Here is a 17,524-nt window from a genome sequence, read left to right on the forward strand (position 1 = left end):
CATTCTGAGATGACCCGGCATTGCCATCCTCAGTTTCTCGTGGATTTGGTCTATCCTCATTACTTTCTTCAACTCTAGATGTACATGGCGAATCAGTTTGACCACCATCAGGTCTATTATCATCTGAACCAACTAGTTTGCTGGTAGCAGAGCTTGTATTAATGGGAGGGCTCAAAGGTCCATGTCATTCTGAAGTGAATAACCAACATTCTACAAAAAGTACAAAAATAACTGCAATTAAACTCCTTAAAAGAAGCCAACTTATTAAAAATTATACATGATAAATATTACCACATGTATGTTGATTGGATATTGGTTGCCAACTGGATATGGCAGAAAAGTCGATGACCACGTAGGCACTGGTCCATAGTAACCAGTCATGTAATTTGGGATGTTTGGACAAGTTGATGGTATGTCCTAACATGTTATTAGATAAAATTATTGATGTATTCTGAAATTCCAATGTTATTGATATATTCAACGATATAATATACCGCAGATGAAGGATTTGAGCTAGATGGTGTTAGCGTTGATGGCTGTTCTTTCCCGTTTCTCATGCTAAGAGGGAGACAAATGCATTATAAATATATATATTATTTATATAACTCAAGTTAATCATTTTTAGATCAATATATAAGAATTTAGTATTTTTAGATCAATGTGTAACCAGCAAGTATTTTTAGAGCAATATATAAGTGCAAACTTGTAAACGAAGAAACAAAGTTAACCCCCAACAACAAATTAAGAAATCTAACCTGTACAGTTCAACTAATGAAATTATATATCACAAATATAATTTATGATCTTCTCATGAGGAACAATGGCGCCACCAATGTATGTTCACCAGAACACTAATTAATGCACATGAGTTTGAAGCTTATAAAGAACATAAAAACAGCTTCTTGGTTCAATGTCATGTTTCAAAGAACCTTAAACTTTTGTTGTTAAGAAGTTCATTTTTTTGTAAGTATAAATGCAAAAGGAAAAACCATTAATTTATGATGTTTTGCAAACTTTATGAGTTTGGCTTTCATCTGGGGCAAAAAATTACAAGATGAATGCATTCTAAATTTTTCAAAACCACTACAAAATTTTTTATTAGCAAATGATTTCAATTTTTTTCAGCTTCTTTTAATGGTGTGTTCTGGGTCCCTTTTAATGCATTCTAAATTTTTCAAAACCACTACAGAAATATGCTATCTCCATTAATGCTATAAAAGTAACAATATGATGACTTGTTATCACCCAGTGCTTCGAAAGATTTTAACTGAGATGATGGCCTGAATTAGATTTGCCCACGAACCCTGCAGTGCTTGTGTTAAAGTACCCAACAACCCGTTCAATACAAAAGCCGTCATTGACAAAAATTTTAAAACAAAAAATATCAATGTCTGAAGAAATTTTTGTTGATGAAATTCACCAAGAATGTTCAGAGGAGGACTGGGTCTCAACCGAATGTACTTGGTTTCGCTCTCTGCGTTCGCTATACAGCTGGGTGCAAAATCTCAACTATAAATCTCAACCCAATCAAGCAGCTCTTTTTTGTAGGATGTGACGCAGGATGAACGACAGTGACCAAAGACGCATGATGGCGAAGACGGATCCAATGCATGACAGCCCAACCCACTGGTTTCGCACGAAGATAGGTTTCCCTCTCTGGTTTCGCACAACCTCTCTTCTTTCCCTCTCTGGTTTTGATCTACAACATCCAACCTAACGTAGCTTTTTGGATTCGATTTCACTCCAACGCACTATGGCACTTCAAGATGCATCCAACGCACGATGGGACCTCTTTCAGTTTCTTCCTCTCTCTGGTTTCGAACAAACAACAAGCTTTCATTTTCGTTTTCTCCCTCTCTACTTTCTTTCTGTTTTTGGTTTTCCCTCATTTCTTCCGCATTTTTTTAATTATAATATTACACGCTGACGTGTCAGCCGGTTTCGCTGCTGGTGTAAAACTCGATTGTATTTAGAATTATTGATATATTAACCTAGATCATTCTGTTGTAAATACACTAAGGACACTTTAATATTTTTCTATACTCAGATTTTATTCTTTTATTATTCTCCTTGTAACAGGATTTGTGCCTATGTTGACAGTATATACTCGTGCTTATGTAAAGTGTAAATAAATATTAGGACAATAAGAGTTTAACTTCAAACTGGACGTGGTGAATAGAAGAGATTTACACCCTCTAATAATAAATTTACACGTCTGCATTTCAAGAGAAAGAAAAATAGAAACGCTCTCATGTAAGTATCGCCCATACAATCCCTCACCCCATCATTCTCTCTCTCTCCTGTTTCCCTCTCTCGCCAACACCAAATGTTTGCTCTCTCTCTCTCTCTCTCCCCTCAAGTGGCCAGTTGGAGCTCACTTTCTCTCACCCCTCAGTCCCTCTCTTTGTTATTGTTCCTCATTTTTTTTTTTCAATTCTACATACTCAAATGAGAATTTCAATACTTGATTTTAAAAACTAAGCAAAAATGTTAGAGCTTGTACCAGCTAGACTGGGTGGATAGATATGTTTCTTTGCCTCTAGTTATTTTTCTGTATGTTGAGTTGGATCTTGGTAACTTGGATAGTTGTTAGGTACCGAATGCTCTATTAGGTGGCACACTTAGCAACTTATTGAGGTTAGGATACCACTGAACTAAAGGCTAAGAGAAAGTGATGGGCAATGGCTTGCAGGAAGAGAGATTGAGGGGTTGAGGAGAGAGAGAGAGAAAGAACAAACTTTCGTCGTCAGCAAGAGGGAGAGAGAGAGAGAACGAGTGGGAGATTGTATGGGCTTTATTTACATGAAGACAGTTCTATTTTTATTTCTGAAATGCATAGGTGTCAACGTATTATTAAAGGGTATAAATTCCTTCTATTCACACATCCGACCCCTAGCTTCTCCCCTTCTAAATAATTTGGACATTGAGATAAGTTGTAAATAATAATCTTTTGTAAATCTTATTAAAATGGATTTAATTTTTTAAGTTGAAATGAGTTTAAGTTTTGGAAAATACTTTAACCACACAAGAATTACACAAAAATAAATCCACAAATTGGTGAAACTTGATGTGGTACATCAGATTGTAAATTTATTTTTATTATAAAGTAGATTTAACAGATCTCGTAAAGCCATGTTAGTTTGTAGATTTACTTTTGTATAATCTTTTTGTGTCTTTAGCAGTTCTCTTAAGTTTTTAATTTGAAATGTAAGAAGTAAGTTGAGATGAATTTAACTTTTTTATGAAAAATTAAAAAAGTAGTGAGTCTGATCAATAATTGGTTAAGATAAGTTGATCAGTTGGATTCAACAAACAAACACAGCCTTATATCACACGCTACACATCTTTTTTAATTTCTTTTTTCATTTTTCCCATAATAAGTATGTAATATATAGATAATGAGTAGTACAACTCAATTAATTTAGCATAAAAAATAACTAAAAAATTTAAAATATATATAGTGTGGGATCTGAATAGCATAACCCATTCGAGATTTATGAAAAATGTATTTTTTTTTTTGGACTAATAATTTTTTTTTAAATGAGTATGTGAGCTTAAGATTGTATAAAACTTTACAATCTTGCAAAAACCATATATATATATATATATATATATATATATATATATATACTAGTAAGATGTTACGTGCCTGAGGCACGTATGTGCAGTTCAAAGTACTAATATATTTTATTAAAATAAAAATAAAGTACATATATCTTATTATTTTATTACTAATATATATCTTAAAAACTATTAAAAAATAGGCTATTTGTAAATTATTATAATGCTTTCCTATTATAATGAATACAAAAAGACAAATCTACATAAATCTGTTTTCCTATTATAACATATTTTCAAATTGGAAATTGAATCCATGATTATTATTATAATAAATCTGCTTTATTAGCATATTTAAACATATTAATAGTGGAATAGAAACTAACAAAAATCATAAAAGTAGCCATAAATATAATGTAAATGAAAATACAATTGTATCCCTGTGTTCTGTAATTATTACAAACGGATGGAAAGTTAATGAAAACCAGCATATTCCGTTAAAACAATAAATTTCTGTTAAAACAAGAAAATTCCGTTTCATAGGTTCTTTATATATATAGAGATATATATATATATATTCTTAGAAACTAGTCCGTACAGTACTTATTTCGAACTATTTATCATAATAAAAAAAGTATAAAACTAGTGTTTAAAGCGAGGGAGTCCTGCATGAACCAAAACATACATGCAATATAAGTGTTTTGGTAAGTGAAAAACCGAGTAAAAAGAAGCTGCATCTATATATACCAGTGCAAATGATAGCATAATAATAATAATAATAATAAACCATATTTCAAACCAGGAATGTTGAGCAAAAATGTTTGTCCCTTGAACCATATATATATATATATGACAAGAAAAACCATAAACAAACTTAGCATCATAATTTCTAATCACACGTCCACAACTAGCCATGCCACGTCCAAAAAGGTAGTCTCACATCCACAGCTCCCAAATTTCTCAAACCATCTGCCAAACCATTCCCTTCATGGATCTGGAAATGCATATAGAAATGGAAGGCAATAATGTGCGTGGAAATTAGGTACGTAGGAGGTTGCTTCTAGCGCTCGCGCACACAAGATTTAAGCAAATATCTTCACTTCTCAGGGATCAAATCAACTTTACCCTAAATAATAACAATTCCATTATCAATACATACAGATTCAAATACGTATGTAGTTTAGAAATCAAGAATTAATTATTCCAATCACTAATTAGTAACATCAATCACGATTTTTCCAAGATCATGAAGAAAAGTCATATATTGCATTTGTTTTTGAAAAATAAAAGTAATTCATTAGTGTGAATTTTAAGTAAATGTGATAGAAGTGACCCTATTTAAGAAAAGTTGTACGTACCGATCGAGAACTCGTTAATAGTACTCATCCTACTCCACATTCTGATATCTGTAGTAATTCATTAGTCGTTCGAACTTTAAATCATGATATTTATACCGACTTGCCCATTCTGTCAATAAAAATAATGAGGCAGAAAAGAAAGAAGGAGAATTAATTTGACAACACGGAGAAAATGGTAGTAAAGTGTGTGTATATATATATATATATACATGTATATGGAAAATAAATGAGAGGGATCGATGGATCTAAGTATTTGTATATGGAAAACAGAAATTCGATTGGCAATAATAAAAAGAAAAGGCAGTTAATTCACGATCTGCAAAACAATTCCTAATGCTCACATTATAATGCCAAATCATATTTAATTTACTTTTATTTTTATAATTAATGTTTTAAGAAAAGTTGATTATATAACTTAATTTAAAGCATTGAGCTCGGGGGCTCTCACCTGGTGGCCATTCGCGTCCTTGAATGCGTACATTATCAATAACTATGTTGGGGACGCGAGCAACCTTGAGCCATTCTTTTCTTTTTTGATCTTTCAACTCTTCCTCCAATGCAGGACAGTTTTCTATCTTTAAAAAATGAAGGGAGGCAGGGAAGTCCTCTTCTGGCATGTACATGAGCTTTGGACAGTCGATGATGTCCAATTGTACAAGGGAGGTGAGGTGTTGAAACCCCTCCTTGTCCAATGATTTCAAATTTCCAATTGATTTGATACAAAGATAAGTAAGAGTGGTGGGCAGCAACAACTCCCCAGGAAAGGACTCTACATGATCTTCTGATTTGTCGTTGTTGATTTTCAACCATTCAACACGGGGAAGTGTTTCCTTCCGGTTTGCAATGAGTTTCTTACAAGTCAAGATCGCAATTTTCTTTAGATTGGAAGGCAATCCTTCTTCCGGAAATGACTCAACTTCTGGACAATTTACTAACTTCAAATAAAAAAGAGACGGAAGAAATAGGTGCATCTTATAGGGCATTGACCTCAAGCTCTCACAATTTTTGAGAGAAAACATTGCAAGGTTAGGGGCACGCAATCCTCCTTTTGGAAAAGATACAAAATTAGGACATCTCCATATTCCTATTTTTGATATCACTAAATCACCTCCATGTTGTTCTAGAGATTGCAAATTCCTGCACCCTTCGATTCGAATACTCTTTAGATTTGGGAATAGGTCTAATGGAAAGGACGTCAGGGAATCACAACAATCCTTCAAGTACAATTCTTCAAGAGATGAAAAATGTTGGTACATGGGGAGCTCACACTTCCCATGTTGTTTTGCAGGTGCAAGAAATTCCAAATTATCACACCCAATTATTCTCATACTGGTAAGTACTGGGAAAGAGTCTATGGAGAGTGAAGCCTCGAGATGTTGACAATCCATAATCTCAAGCTTGTCTAACGAAGGAAGACATACAGGCAACCTTCCTGTCAGCGTGGGGCATTTCTCAATAGACAATGTTTCAAGTTGAGAAAAAATTTCAACTTCATTTTCTGCACCCAAATAAAACCAGTTTTCCAAATTCCTCATATTCACCAACCACAGAAATTTCAAACTTCCAAATGGCTTCATTGAAGAATTACTACTATTTCCATAAAACTCTGGACCCACATTAACAACTCCATCCAGCCCATCAATCCAGAGTTTCTTAAGACAAGGTAGGTGCCCAAGGGGTGGCAAGTCACAACAATATTTACAATCAATTAATTTCAACTCAGACAATGAAGTAAGCCCTCCTATCCAATCAGGAAAACCTCTACCGCCGTAGTGCCAAATGGAGAGACTTTTCAAGTTTTCATGGGGCTGCAGATATTCAAGTACACCTCTCTGACTTTCTGAAATACCAAGTCCTTCTTCTGGAGGACTCCATTCTAACACCAACTTCTTGAGATAACCTTTCGTCTTCAAGCTTGCATCCAAAGCCTCAACGACTGATCTAACATTTTGGAGCTCTTGAATTAAAAGCATTCCCCGAAGATTTTTTAGTTTTCCCAATTCTCCAATGCTAGACCCACTGGCTCTATCATGTTTGCTGATAATGAATTTTGGCAACGTCTGGAGACAACTTAATCTACCCATTTTTATCGGCATCTCCTTTAAATTGGAAGTTCCATCAATTTCAAGATGACGTAAATTAATGAGTTTCCACATATCTCTTGGCAATCTATCCAACTCCCTACACCATGATAACTTCAACGTTTGCAAATTGTACAAATTACGTATGGAATCGGGCAACCTGTTTAATCTAATTGCCTTAGAAACATCCAAATAACGTAGATATTTCATCTTGCCAATTGAATCAGGCAACTTAGTAATCTCATAGCCTATGCTGCCTAGGGAGAGAACTCTTAAGCACAATAATGTCCTTGGTATTTTGCTTTTCCTCACCCATCCGCTTGAAAATCCTAATGCAAGGAAAGTGCGCAATTGTTTGGCCTCTAAAAGATTATCTTCAATATAATGGAATGGACCCCAACTTTTGCTGAAATACGATACATAGCGAGTCATCTTCTCAATTTTTTTTAAATTATCAGTGCCAAATTTCCCAGCCACGAATTTTGCCACGTCGCTGACAAGATCATGCATTACAAAACCTGACTTAGTTTCATGACTTGATTGTTGAAATAATGATCTTGATACAAGAGAATGGAAGTAATTATTGCCAACTTCTTCCATAGTTAGTATTTCGGATTGTTGCAAGAAGCCTTCCGCCATCCATAACAAAACTAATTCATCTTTTTGAAAAATATGATATATTGGGAATATCGAACAATAAGCAAAGCATCTTTTTAAATTTGAGGGGAGATAGTTATAACTTAACCTCAAAGCCGGAAGAATGTATGTCCCCTCCATGGGAAGATCCCATAAATTGCTCTTCAATATATTCGTCCATCTCCCAACATTTGATTCAAACCACAAGAGATCGCCAATGGCTTTGATTGCTAAAGGTAGACCTTCGCACTTTTTCATAATTTCAGTACCTATTTTTTTTATCTTTGGATTTGCGTTAGAGCTACCATCACGAAATGCATGCTTTTCAAAAAGTGACCAACAAGCACCTTTTGGTAATAGCTTTAGATGATGAGTTTCAATTGCCTTCATTGCCAATGCAACGCTTTCATTCCTTGTGGTGACAAGGATCTTACTTCCTCGAGCCCCATATTGCAAGAGTTGGCCTAGGAACTCCTGATGATTGGATTTCTCACTCTAAACATCATCCAAAACAAGGAGAAATTTCTTCCCCGTCAAATTCTTCTTTAGTATAACTAGAAGCTGCTCTGGATCCTTAGTAGAAGGAGCTGACAAAGTTCCCACCTGATCTATAATTGATTTCATTACATTGGGCACAACAAATTCTTCTGAAACACAAAACCATATTTTAAGGTTGAAATGTTGTTGCACCCGACTGTCATTGTATGCCAGTTGAGTAAGGGTAGTCTTGCCGATTCCCCCATGCCAACGATGGCAATGACGCACATTTCATTTCCTCTAGCATCAGACGAGAGCAATAAGTCAATTACCTTTTTCTTGTCCTCATCCCTACCAAAAGTGTCGGACTTTGAGACGTAAGAAGTGGACAGTCTTTTTGGATATTGTTTTCCCCCAACTCCTACTTGTAGACCCATAAAATCCTTTTGTTTTGCTAGATCGTCTAGTCTATCAAGTACCTCTTGTATTTTTGGCTCTACTTCAATGACAAAAGTATCAAGGAAAGTACGAGAGATGCTGTCTAGTACCTTTACTGCAGTGGTACTAGATTGAGCGACCAGCGTTCTTTGCAAGGCTTCAGTAGCAATCTCATCCAAGATGTCCTCCGCGTCGAAGAGAACATCCTTCAATTCGTCAACCCAGTCTTTCACCAAAGGATTCGTAAGTTGCTTTTCTTCCGCATCTGCAAGCACAGCATTCACAGACAGCACTGCTGTCTTCAATTTCCTTATGAGTCTTACGGGTAGTTTTCTTCCCTCTGGAGATATCATTCTGTCAAACAACACGCTGATTGAAGCAGAGAGAAATGCCAAGCCCACCTCAGCCATGTTTTTCTTCTTCGGAATGAGAGAAATCAAGTAAAATGAAGGAAGGTTTTTTTTTTTTTTTTCAAACAGCAAAGCAAGCTCAGGTTGCAAGAAAATTGTTGCTGTAATAAAATTAAATTGGAGAAATGTCAGTGGCACATGCTGTGGGCATGGCCCACAAGGGAGAAATGTCAGCCTTGTTTCTTTTATCTTTTATTATTTTATCTGTCAGTTGGCACATACTCTGATCATTTGAGCATTTATTGACTGGTGGTTAGCTTTCAGGAAAGACCATCAATAATATTTATGCATAGTTGATAATTTAGAAAAAGAGAGATGACAATTGTTCATGTAAGATGTTTTCAATTATACCTTGTCTTGATGCAGAGTAGCCGGCCACAAGTTACAATTATCCTACTACTCATTGTTGCTTTTTAAAAATGAGATGAAATGTGGAGAGCTGTAGGTGATGGACTGACGCATAAATAATAATAATTATAAATTTGTTAATTAATAGATAACTCTATCTGTGCGGGAGACAATATTAATACAAACAATAGTCAAGAAAGCTTAATTTGGATTCCTTTCGGGGACGCATGATATGATAAGATGGGCTGCAGTGCACAGTCATGAAATAATGTGCATCCAATCAACTTCACAGCTCATGACTGCTTTTCTACTTTTGTTTTGTTCTTCTTTTTCCTTTATCCTTTTGTATTTTTATCTGTCAGTGACACATGCTCTGGTGGTCATTCATCATCTATTGACTGCTCGTGAACTTTCGATTTTGTTTGTGGATTGACTCTCTGCAGAATTGCATCTTAATACAGTTGATTTTAATAGATATTATTTACAACTATATAAAATTATGAAAATGCCTAATATTAGAGAGTTAAATGTAATTCTGTTATTTTAAATGTAATTCTGTTATTAGAGAGTTAAATGTAATTCTGTTATTATGGTTGCTATGATTTTACTTTTATAACCTTAGTTACTTTCCTGTATAAAAGGAAAGTTATGTGTAACATGCAGGGTACGTATTTTATAATATGCAGAGCAAGTTTTTACACGAAATAAGAATTCTCTATATTTCTTTCTTCTAATTTCTCTTGTGCTCTTCTTCTATTTGTAACATGGTATCAGTGTAAATTTAGGGCTTCATCCATTTGTTACTGCTGCGATGGAAGACGAGGTGCCAAACTCGAATGTTTTCCAAGTTCTAAACCCTGATCAATCAGCGAATCCTTACCATCTGCAGAATGGTGATTCGACTGGATCTATTTTGGCTTCTCAAGTCCTCACAGGGGATAATTACAATACATGGAGTAGATCAATGCAGATTGCGTTGAAAGCAAAGAATAAGATGGGATTTATCAATGGAGCAATAAGTCAACCTGATAGTTCCAGTTCTTCGTATGAGGCATGGGAGAGGTGCAACAGTATGATCTTATCTTGGATTCTAAATGCTGTATCGAAAGATATTGCTGGAACAATCATATATGCTACTACTGCAAAAGAAATGTGGGAAGAATTAAAGAATCAGTTTTCTCAAGGCAATGGCCCAAGGATTTTTCAGTTACAAAAAGAATTGGCTTCATTATCACAAGATCAAATGTCTGTAAGTGTTTACTACAGAAAATTTAAATGTCTATGGGATGAACTTCTTAACTACAATCAGATTCCAAATTGTACGTGTGGGGCTTTGAAATCTTGTAGTTGTGGAGCTGTTAAATTCTTTATAGAATATCAACATAGGCAACATGTTATTCAATTTCTTATGGGATTGAATGACAATTTTTCACATATTAGAGGTCAGATTCTGATTATAGATCCAATGCCAACAATCACAAAAGTGTTTTCTTTAATCATTCAAGAAGAAAAACAACAAGAAGTTGGATCTTTAAGAATCAATACCACGCAAACAGCAGCTTTCTTGAGCAAGAAACCAGAGAATCCAAGACAAAACTTTGTAAGGCAGCAAGGCAGAAGGGAAAAATTGTTATGCACTCACTGTGGAATGACCAATCATACAGTGGACAAGTGCTTCAAGATTCATGGCTATCCTCCAAATTATAAGCAACAGAGAGGAAAGTTTTCTACAGCAAATCAAGTCATGACTCAACCTGTGAATAATCCCCTTGATTCAACAAATTCACTGCCTTTCTCTCAAGAAGAATGTCAGCAACTACTTGCTTTAATCCACAACAATCAAACATCCAATACAAATCATCAAGCAGCAACTGTTTTCTCAAATCCAAACCTGTTATCCTCTTCAGCAGGTATAAACTCTGTACATACATGCCTTTCCATTTTAAGTCTTCAAAACAACTTTAATCAAGACACTTGGATCATAGATACAGGCGCCACAGACCACATAATCCATTCTGTCGATTTCTTTACAAATATTACTCAAAAGGTCAATTCATCTGTGAAACTTCCAAATGGTGATAGTGCTCCAGTTACACATATTGGTAGTATTCAAATATCTGACAAATTAATTCTAAAGGATGTACTTTGTGTGCCATCTTTTTCCTATAATCTGATCTCTGTTAGCAAATTAACAAATCATCATAAATGTTGCTTCATTTTTTTGGCTGATGAGTGCTATATTCAGGGCCTTACCCCATGGAGGATGATTGGGAAGGGTAGAAGAATTGCTGGTCTATATCTGTTGCAACAACCACAAGCTAATGATGTTGACAGATTTTCTAATTTGCCAAATATTAATTCAGTGATAGACTCCAAACCTTATCTTTGGCATTGTAGACTTGGCCATCCATCTCTAGCTAGGTTGCTGGTTCTTTCTAAATCAATTCCAGAACTTGTTTGTCAAAATAAAGATGTACATATGAACCATTGTTCTGTTTGTCCCTTAGCAAAACAAAAAAGGTTGTCTTTTTCTACACATAAATACACTGCCACTTTTCCTTTTCATCTCTTACATTGTGATATATGGGGGCCCTTCTCAGTTTCTACTCATGATAACTTTCAATACTTCCTTACAATAGTTGATGATCACTCTCGATCAACATGGGTATATCTTATGAAATCCAAATCAGATGTAAGGCCTATATTCATATCTTTCTATAATCTTGTTCTTACTCAATTCAAAACAAAAATTAAAAATGTAAGAACTGATAATGGTCCAGAATTTAACATGATAGAATTTTTCTCTTCAAAAGGAATAATCCATCAAAAGTCTTGTGTAGAAACACCACAACAAAATTCAATAGTTGAACGCAAACACCAACATCTTCTCAATGTTGCTAGGGCCTTAAGGTTCCAATCAAAAGTACCTCTAAATTTCTGGGGTGAGTGTATACTTACAGCTACATATATAATCAATAGGATTCCTTCTCCTGTTCTAAATAATCAATCACCTCATGAAGTTTTAAATGGAATCCCTCCATCATATAAAAATTTAAAGGTTTTTGGCTCACTGTGTTATGCCTCAACTCTAACTCAAAATAGGTCTAAATTTGCACCTAGGGCTAGAAAATGTATATTCATTGGATATCCTTTTGCCACAAAAGGATACAAATTATTTGATCTTGAGAATAAAGTCTTCTTCATTTCCAGAGATGTTGTTTTTCATGAAAGTATATTTCCTTTCTGTTCTGACATTCAATCCAATCCTATTTCATCTCAAGTTGTCATACCGCAATACATACCTGAAATAGTTTCTCATTCTAATTCTTCACCAAATATCCCTTTAAATAATGATCCTAACAGTTCCTCAAACACTTCCTCCCCTCAACTTGACATACAAGATGAGACTCAATTCCCTCGTTTGAGAAAATCTACTCGACAGCATAAAGCCCCTGGGTATTTGCAGAATTATCATTGTAATATAGCAGCTTCTACCTCTAACAACTCTTCTGAAGGTATGCCATGTAAGCATTCTAAAACTCCTTACAACATTTCTGATTTTGTGTCATATTCCAAACTATCAACTTCTCATCGTGCATTTAGTGTTTCCATTTCATCTCAAGTGGAGCCTGAATTCTATCATCAAGCTGTACATCACAGTCATTGGAGAGAAGCTATGTCTCTTGAACTAGCTGCTCTTGAATCAAACAATACTTGGAAACTTACTGACCTTCCACCAAATAAAGTCCCTATAGGTTGTAAGTGGATTTATAAAATTAAATATAATAATGATGGTTCCATTGAGAGATATAAGGCAAGATTAGTAGCAAAAGGGTATACTCAAAAGGAGGGTCTTGATTTTTTTGAAACTTTTTCTCCTGTTGCTAAGATGGTGACAGTAAGATGTATTTTGTCCCTAGCTGCAATACATGGTTGGCATCTCATTCATCTTGATGTCAACAATGCCTTTTTATATGGAGATTTAGATGAGGATGTTTACATGAGGTTACCACCTGGATATCTTCGAAAGGGGGACACTAGAGTGTGTAAATTGCAGAAGTCACTCTATGGTCTAAGACAGGCGTCTAGACAATGGAATTCAAAATTCACAGCAGCTTTAGTTCAGCTTGGTTTTCAGCAGTCCAAGTCAGACTATTCATTATTCACAAGGAAAGAAGGAAATGTTTTTGTGGCTTTGTTAGTATATGTCGATGATATACTCCTAGCAAGTAATAATATATCAACAGTGGAGGCTATTAAAACTGCTCTCAATAATCAATTTAAATTGAAGGATCTTGGACCTGTTAAATATTTTTTGGGGATGGAAATTGCTAGATCAAAACAAGGTATTTCAATATGTCAAAGAAAATATGCCTTAGAACTGTTAGATGGGGCTGGTTTACTTGGTTCTAAACCAGTAAATTTTCCTATGGACACTCATTCTAAACTCAGCAAGGAAGGTGGAGAATTATTGCAAGATGCTACAATCTATAGAAGACTTATTGGCAAGCTGATATACCTCACTAACACTAGACCAGATATCACCTTTTCTGTTCATCACCTAAGTCAGTTTCTAGACCAACCTCGAATGCCACACCTGCAAGCTGCTTTGAGAGTTTTAAAATATATCAAAAGGGCTCCAGGACAAGGACTTTTCTTCTCAGCATCCTCTTCAATTCACATAAAAGCATTTGCTGATTCAGATTGGGCTAGCTGCCCTGACACAAGAAGATCAGTTTCTGGTTTTTGTGTGTTTATTGGAGATTCACTTGTGTCTTGGAAATCAAAGAAACAGAAGACAATCTCAAGATCATCAGCTGAAGCTGAGTACAGATCTATGGCATGTGCAGTCTGTGAAATTACATGGATCCATTCTTTACTTGCAGATTTTCAGCAAACATCTTCGAAAACATCATTACTTTTTTGTGATAATCAAGCAGCCTTGCATATAGCTTCTAATCCAGTATTTCATGAAAGGACAAAACATATAGAGTTGGATTGTCATCTTGTAAGGGAGAAAGTACAAGCTGGACTAATCAAAACTTTGCATATCTCTTCAGCTCATCAAGTTGCAGACATTTTAACTAAGCCATTAGGTTCCAGTTCATTCTTTCCTCTTTTGTCCAAGATGAATGTGCATAATATATACACATCATCTTGAGGGGGACTATTAGAGAGTTAAATGTAATTCTGTTATTTTAAATGTAATTCTGTTATTAGAGAGTTAAATGTAATTCTGTTATTATGGTTGCTATGATTTTACTTTTATAACCTTAGTTACTTTCCTGTATAAAAGGAAAGTTATGTGTAACATGCAGGGTACGTATTTTGTAATATGCAGAGCAAGTTTTTACACGAAATAAGAATTCTCTATATTTCTTTCTTCCAATTTCTCTTGTGCTCTTCTTCTATTTGTAACACCTAATTTTAAAGAGATATTATATAAATATAAAAATGAATATAAAGATGGATGAATGCATGCAACAAAGACTTGCTCTTTCAAACCTGGCTGCTCTGTCAATTTAGAGTCTAGTTCTAACTTACTTTTTGTTTTTTAATATTTGCGTGTCTCGTTTTTGTGTATTTGACAAATTCGAGGAAAGCATGCCCTTGTAACTTTTTTTCTTTCCATCAGCTTAAGCTTTTGGGACAAGTGATGATTTAACATGGTATCAGAGCAGAGGTCCTGAGTTCGAACCCTAACTCTACACTCTATCCCATTTAATTAAATATTCCACTTGTTAGGCTTACTCATTGAGGGAAAGTCTGACCCACAAGTGAGGGGAATGTTAAGATATAAAATAATAAAATATATCTCTTCCCATCAGTTTAAGCTTTTGAGACAAATAATGATTTAACATTTCCTAATCAGCACGCCCTTGTAAGTTATAGAGTATTAGCATTAGTTTTTTTTACATGTATCTTCAAAATCATATTTTTTTTAAAATTAGTTTTGCAAATCAAGAAAAACATTCGCATTAGATTATTATTTTTAATTTTTTTCTTAAAATTATTATTTTTTATATATTTTATAATTAACACCATGTGTTCAAAAATATAAATTCTATATATTTAAATATTATTAATTTCATATATCAAAATGACCAATTTTATCAATAAATATTAATATGTACTAAAAACTATTTTGTATTATTCAACTTAATACAAATTTCATATATTAAAATCATTTTAATACAAATTTCACAAAATTGATTTTAATGAATAGGAGAGAGAAAGACATTAAAAATAATATTTAGAGAGTGAATAGTGCAGTGCTTCTTCAAACTTGAAGAATCACTATTCATATCTATGTAAAAATTTAAAAATGCATAAATTAATATAGATGAATTTAAAGATATATTATATAAATATAAAGATGAAGATAAAAATAAATAAGTTATTACTGGGTCTCTAGGGTCGTTTGTTTTCAGAGATGAGATGAGATGAGTTGAGATTAAAGTTAAAAAGTTGAATAAAATATTGTTAGAATATATTTTTTAATATTATTGTTGTTTTGGGATTTGAAAAAGTTGAATTGTTTATTTTATTTTGTGTGGAAATTTGGTAAAGTTGTAATGATGAGGTGAGATGAGATGTTTTTGGAAAACAAACAAGACTGTACTTGTTTCTGTGTCTCGTTTTTTTCTACTCTCCTCTCAAATGTTTTATTTTTTTTATTTCTACTTTGAATTTCATTGAATATCTCGTCGTTGCTGTAGTGAACGCTAACAATATTTCAAGAAAAGAAAAAGTCTTGGTAGCAGCCACTATTTGGCTGCATCCGTTGCACACATGACGTGTAGACCGGTTCACTTACACCACTGAACCAATTTGTTCCAACCCTCATTCTACCTTCCCGACCCCAAGCCCTCAAAGCCCTCTCGAACCTCAGCCATCGAAGCCCTCAACCAAGCATGACCTCCCAAGCACGACCTCGCGAGTTTCCGACACTTGAAAAGGATAAAGATAGAAGAAAAAAGCTTTGCACGTTTAGTCCGCCCAAGCCTTTGATTACAACGAGGATCCTAATAGCCATCTATCGTTTAAAATAATAATAATATTTTATTTAACTCATTTAAAATTATTTTAACTCATCTCTAAATCTAAACAAGAACTTATTCTTCTTTTGTCTTTTTGCTTTTCCCTCTCTTTAGAAAATGAAAAGGGATCACATTTTATGTGGTAAAAGTTATTTGATCATTGATTGATTGGTGGTGAATTTTAAATTCTGTTTGTGGATTGAATCATGCTTATTCAGTCAACAGATGAAATATTAATCCAATGACATCAATGAGGAGAGAAGAATTAGGCAAGTGGAATACAACTGGAGACGATGAAGGCATAAATAAATCGAAATTATTTATTAGTTAACTAGTAGTGATCGATCGAGGCTGTGGGCAAGAAATTATAACTCCATTATTATAAGATAAGCAAAGACTATCCTATTTACAACTCTAAATACATAAATGAAAGTGGCACATTATTTATTTAATTAAATTACAGAATCAAAGAAAAATGAGAGTGCGAAAACCGATTTGTAGACACTTTGATAATTTTATTTTCAGTTGGCATATCATGCATGCTCCGATGCTTGACGGTGAAATTTCTATCGATTCATTAATTAATTGGAGTCAAACCATGTGAAGGAATCAAATTAATTAAGGAATAATATCAAGTTAAGGGCAGTGTTATACTGTGTCAACAACGTACAATTACACTGTACTTCTGCAATTAATTGACATTTTGAAAATTTAAATGGGAGGCAAAACCTTCTTGAAAAAGAGGTTTCTTAAAAATCATATCCCACAAGAATAGTAGCCACGAGAAAATCCTCTGCTCAGTGCTTCCTTCCATGCATTTACCTTTTCAAACCTGGCTGCTCTGTTCAAAGAGAACATCAGTATCTGAATGGTAGTCAAGACCGCCACTTTAGACCAAACAAATAATACAAAAAATGAAATTATTATTTAATTTTTCTTTTCGACTTTTCAAAATGTCCACAAAATCCATATATCATTATATATAGAGAAGGATAAAATCTGGATATGTATGAGCTAATTAAACTCGAGATAAAGACGCGAACTTTATAAAATAATAATCGAGTAGGACAAAAACAACTAACTCGATAGGATCAAACTTCATTTTATTTTAATTTTATAAAGGGGCAGAAAATAAAATAATCTCTTGTTTCTTTATCTTTTATTATTTTATCCGTCAG

At 34.2% G+C, this 17,524-nt stretch overlaps 1 protein-coding gene across 1 annotated transcript; it reads right to left on the reverse strand.

Annotated features, from left to right (window-relative positions):
* Positions 1–4,360: 4,360 nt before the first annotated feature.
* On the reverse strand, positions 4,361–8,040 carry LOC108988733 (putative disease resistance protein At3g14460). Its single transcript, XM_018962073.2, has 3 exons — positions 5,365–8,040; positions 4,917–5,025; positions 4,361–4,684 (listed from the first exon to the last, which is right to left on the reverse strand). The coding sequence occupies exons 1-2, from the start codon at positions 8,021–8,023 to the stop codon at positions 4,946–4,948; spliced, it is 2,739 nt and encodes a 912-aa protein (XP_018817618.1). The 5' UTR covers positions 8,024–8,040; the 3' UTR covers positions 4,361–4,684; positions 4,917–4,945.
* Between the last annotated feature and the right edge of the window lie 9,484 nt (positions 8,041–17,524).

The sequence above is a fragment of the Juglans regia genome, chromosome 5 (genome assembly GCF_001411555.2).
Source record: "Juglans regia cultivar Chandler chromosome 5, Walnut 2.0, whole genome shotgun sequence".
NCBI lineage: Eukaryota > Viridiplantae > Streptophyta > Magnoliopsida > Fagales > Juglandaceae > Juglans > Juglans regia.